The 5,052-nt window shown below is 43.9% G+C and overlaps 1 protein-coding gene across 2 annotated transcripts in view; it reads right to left on the reverse strand.

The window, feature by feature from the left end:
• Window positions 1-5,052, reverse strand: part of Eif2ak2 (eukaryotic translation initiation factor 2-alpha kinase 2) — a 32,069-nt gene that overhangs the window by 26,328 nt on the left and 689 nt on the right. Inside the window, exon 2 of one of the 2 annotated variants that reach the window (XM_006523863.4) lies at window positions 1,311-1,702. In XM_006523863.4, the coding sequence (XP_006523926.1) occupies window positions 1,311-1,468 (158 nt within the window). In that variant the 5' untranslated portion in view covers window positions 1,469-1,702. The remainder of the gene's footprint in view (window positions 1-1,310; window positions 1,703-5,052) is intronic. The other variant, NM_011163.4, reaches the window with a different exon arrangement.

Consider the following 5,052-nt stretch of genomic DNA (forward strand, 5'->3'; position numbering starts at 1 on the left):
TGTATATGTATGTATGGGTGTATGTATATATATATGTATGTATATGTATGCATGTGTATGTATGTGTATTATGTGTGTATATGTATGTGTGTGTATGTATATACGTATGTATGTGTATGTATTATGTATGTGTATGTATGTATGTGTATGTATTGTGTGTATATGTATGTATGGGTGTATGTATATATGTATGTATATGTATGCATGTGTATGTATGTGTATTATGTGTGTACATGTATGTGTGTGTATGTATATACGTATGTATGTGTATGTATTATGTATGTGTATGTATGTATGGGTGTATGTATATACATATGTATGTGTATACATTTATTTGATGTGGGGGTGGGTTAGAGTATATGTTGCATGGGCTGCTTGCATACTCATGAAAGGACATGTTTGTTGGAAGTCAGAGGACAGCTTTTGGAAATCTAGCCTCTCCTTCTACCATGTGGGGTCCAGGAAAAAACCTCAGGTCATCAGGCTTGGCTTCCAATGTGTTTACTCATTAAGTCATTACTCCGGCCTCCATCTTTTGTCTCCAGGCTTCTGGGGTGACCAGGGTCTGTCTCAAGGACTCTGTCACAGGCCTCTGACAGCTTCACTATGGAGCTGAAGTACCAATGTCTGAATTGCACCTACTTTAAGCACCTACCCTCAGTAACAATATCTTCTTAGAGCTGGGATTAGTATGTACTTTTTTTCCTTCCTTTTTCCTTTTCTTTACCCGTCTTGTTATTTATTATTTCTTTGCTTATTTAGATACAATGTCTTACTATCCTAGGCCGGCTAGGATAGTAAGAGCTGTGTCTTCTACTTTACACTTGCAGGGACGGACTGTTTGTTGTCTGTTTGTTTTAAGGACCTGGAACTGAACTCAGGACCTGTGTATTCTAAGCCCCTGCACTACTACTGAGTTATAGCTCCATTTCCTGGATCATGGTCCTCCATCCTTTGACATTTGTGTTCCGTAGATTGTATGTGGTATATGCACATGCTGGGGGAGTGGATTGCGTGTGCATACCCAGAGGTCAGAGAAGGATTCCAGATAATGCTATCGCTCTGCCTTTTTCCCTTAAGACAGGGTCCCTCACTGAACTTAGAGCTTGGCTGGTAGCCAGAAAGCCCTAGCCATCCTCCTGCCTCTGTTCTACCCAACACTGGATTTTCAGGGATGTACTGAGGCACACTCAGCCTTTTATGTGGGTGCTGGGGATTCAAACGCAGGTCTTCATGCTTATACAGTAAGAACTCTTGCTGACTGAGTCACCTCCCTGGCCCTAACTACATCTTTCCTGATGGCAGCCTACCTTCTGTCATGTGGAGGTCCCGAAGTACTAAGTTCTTTATACGTAATGGCTACTCCGTGCATCTGGCGGTATTTATTAAGTTTGTCCATGTAGAAACCTGGGGTATCACTGGCCATTTTTCCTCCCAGTGGCCTGCAAAGGAAGAGGGGCCTACACATGTGACACTGACAGACGACATCAGATCTGGTGTTTCCAACCCACCACAGGAGAACAGGAGACAGGGCCGCTTCTCTACATGACTCGTCTCAGCTCCAAATGAATTTAGAAAAAAACTTCATGTCAAAATCTTTCTTCCTCTCCTCCTGGACCATCTGCTTTAAAAAACTACTGGCCCTGCCCCTTCTTTAACACTTGGCTTCCAAGAAGTGAGATGTTCCAGTCTGTTCCCCTGCCTGAGGAAGTATAAAAAGTACAGGAGTAGAATTACGGCATTTATGGTCAAAACAAGGCTATATATACATATATTTCTATATATTACATACACACACATATGCACACATGAGTACACATACACATGTACACACGTACACACATGTACACACACAACTCTGTATACACATGATTGAAGTGAAAATTTAAGGGCTTTGGAAAATTGGTTGGATGGTGCTTTGTTGGGGCAAACACATGAAGGAAAGTTTAGCTGAAGTGGACACAGGTAAAAAGATGTCCTATTAAAACAAACGTGAAAAGACACATGATAAGATTCTCTGCTAACAACACACATGTGTTGGTCCACCTTACATGTGTAGTTGAGCTACATTTGTCAGGACTCCATAGAGAGAAACGCACCAAAAAATTTCTGATGGTGTGCTACAGTTTCTTGTCACTTCCACAGACTCAGGTTGTTAGGCAGAGGGATGTCAGATACACGGGCTAAGGCGAGAGCGGTGGAGGACACGTGATGTTTGGAGGGGTATAATAGGCCTCGTTGGACAGTGACGGAGGCTGGGCTTGGCTTGCTCTAGCTGTACAATGCCTGTAGGTGTTGTGTCTTCCCTGATCTTTGCTTCCCCAAGAGAGGCACAGCTGAGAACTTCTCCTGGGGTCCCTTCTGATCCCTCCTGCTGACCTGTGCTGAGGCTTCGGCCTGGCTGTCTTTACTAGGCAGTGCCACCATTGCTGATTCGTATTTGCTATCCTGACTCTACCGAACTGGACTACCGGTATATCCGTGAAGTGTCTGAGAGAGGATCAAGCTGTAGGTTTGTGAACTGAACTGATGATTCCCAGATAAAACAGACAAAAGTTACTCCAAAGAACTTTTCTAAACAGGTCCACTTCCCCTGTACCCTTTCTTTCCCACTACCTCTGGTGGGTGGTGGGCTAAAAGGAAAGTTAAAACATTTAAGAACCATCATTAAAAATAGGTTTTTAAAATTTAAATGTACACATGACTATGAATATATACATGCAACACACACACACACACACACACACACACACACACACACACACACACACACACACACCCCTATTTAGGAAATAGGCAAAGAATCTGAGTACTATTTCTCCAATGAACACAGAGAAATAGCCAAAGAGGTGAAATGTCCCCAGGAGAAAGGAAGCGAACTGTTTCTGGGTATGGTTACATTAGACCTGATGTAATATTATACAGTGTGTACTTATTATCAAAATATCACCTACGCCTAATCTGGACATTTTTGTTTCTACATATCTGTTTAAAAATGAATTGGTACATTTAAGACATTAGGCTCAGTGGGTTTGGAGACAGCTTCATTGGTAGAGGGCTTGTGTAGCCTACACAAAGCCCCACATTTGATCCTCACCGCCTTATGAAATGTAATTTTACTTTTTAAATTTTAAGCACGATTCTTCACCTGTGGGCTGTGACCCCTTTCACAGAGGTCACATATCAGATATTTACAGTGTAATTCAGAACAACAAAATTGCAGTTAAGGAGTAGCATCAAAATAATATGGTTGAGGTCAGCACAACGTGCGGGTGTTAAGGGGAAGGTTGAGGACCACTGCTTTAAAAGCATCTGGAGCCTCTACAAGTCACCAAGACTGCTGTTGCGAGAGTCCCAGGGGCTCATTCATTGTCAAATCCAATAGTCCAATTTCGGTCACTTGTTCCCGCCTCAACTCCCCACCCCCATTAGCTTAGGTTTCTGTGGGTCTCCTCTGTTCTCACAAGCTGGGCCTTCTCTGCCTCCTTCCCTGGCTCCTCCTCATCTTCTTTTCATCCAGAGACCCAGTCCTCAAGTCTCTTCCTGCTCTGTACTTAGCGTCTCTCCTGATGATCACCTCCAGGCTGTGACCTTACATTCTACCTACAGAGTGATGGTTTTCACCAGGGTTGGCAAGATGGATCAGCAGGTGAAGCAGCCTGCTGCAAAGACTGACCATCTGAGTTCAATCCCTGGGACCTACGTAGTTGTCCTGTGACCTAGACGGGCTCCCTGAAGCACATGTGAACACACATACATACACACACGCTCACATACAAATAATAGAAAAACATAAAACTAAATAAGTAAATGTACAGCTGGAAAGATGACCCAGCAGTTAACGGCACCGCTGCGCTTCCAGAGAATCCAAGTGTGGTTCTCAGCATGGCAGGCAGCTCAAACCTCTTTGTAATTCTAGCTTCTGGGGATCCGGCACCTTCCCTGGCCTCCAAGGGAATTGCATTCCTATGCACACACTCATACACAGATACATAATTAAAAATAAAAAGTAAATAAATTATTTTTTAGAAAGATTTATTTACTTTTTATGAATGTGAGTACAGTGTCTGTTACTCTCTTCAGACACACCACAAGAGGGCATCCGTCCCATTACAGATGGTTGGGACCCACCATGTGGTTGCTGGGAACTGGACTCAGATCTTCTGGAAGAGTGGTCAGCGCTCTTAACCGCTGAGCCATCTCTTCAGCCCCCAATAAATTCTTTTTAAAAATCAATATAACAGTTGTAACTGAAAAAGGAATGAAGGTACCAGAACTATAATAAGGGCTTGGTACAAATGAATGAATAAGTCCACTGGGGAATGAATGGCTAGGTACGGTCCAATCCATGCTCCCAGGAGTTGGAACCCTTTGTCTAGGGAGCAATTTTATTCACCTCTCAGGATGGGCTGGCCTTCTGTGATGCTGCAGGGGCAACTAGAATCACTCCACCTCACCACTGTATTGACAGGTGGGATTCCTATAAAGGAATCAGGATGCTTACCAGGAAGCTGCTCTCAGCTCTCAGTCGCTCACCCAAAGAGCAGCCCATCACATGCACCAACAAATGCCACCTGCTTGTCTCACCTATATCCTGAAGACCCTGATCTTTCTCCTTCCTGAAGACTGTAGGACCCCAGAAGGCTGAGCCCCTCCAGTCGCTGCTTCCCATACAACATGCATTCAGCTAGTATATGATATATAAAGGAGCAAGCTGCACACAGTGTTTGGGTCCCTCCAGGGCCGCAGGGCAAGCTGAAAAACAAGCACACACTCTGCCCTGAGAGTGTCTTTAACTCCAGGGGGCAAGGCACGGTTAGTACTAAAGGTGCAACAGGGAATCCCGTTTCTCTAGAATTCAAGGTTATTTATGAATTACCATCCACTTAACATACATGGAACGAGCACCTGTCAGGGATCAGGTGCTAGGCTTATACAAGCCAATGAAAACTGCTCTTGGGATCTTACTGGTAGAAGGAAAAAGACTAATTCTAGTACTAAGTACTAGTTGGAAGATTGAGAAAAATATGGGGCAGGGGACGGGGGGCGCTG

The sequence above is a fragment of the Mus musculus genome, chromosome 17 (assembly GCF_000001635.26).
Source record: "Mus musculus strain C57BL/6J chromosome 17, GRCm38.p6 C57BL/6J".
Classification (NCBI taxonomy): domain Eukaryota; kingdom Metazoa; phylum Chordata; class Mammalia; order Rodentia; family Muridae; genus Mus; species Mus musculus.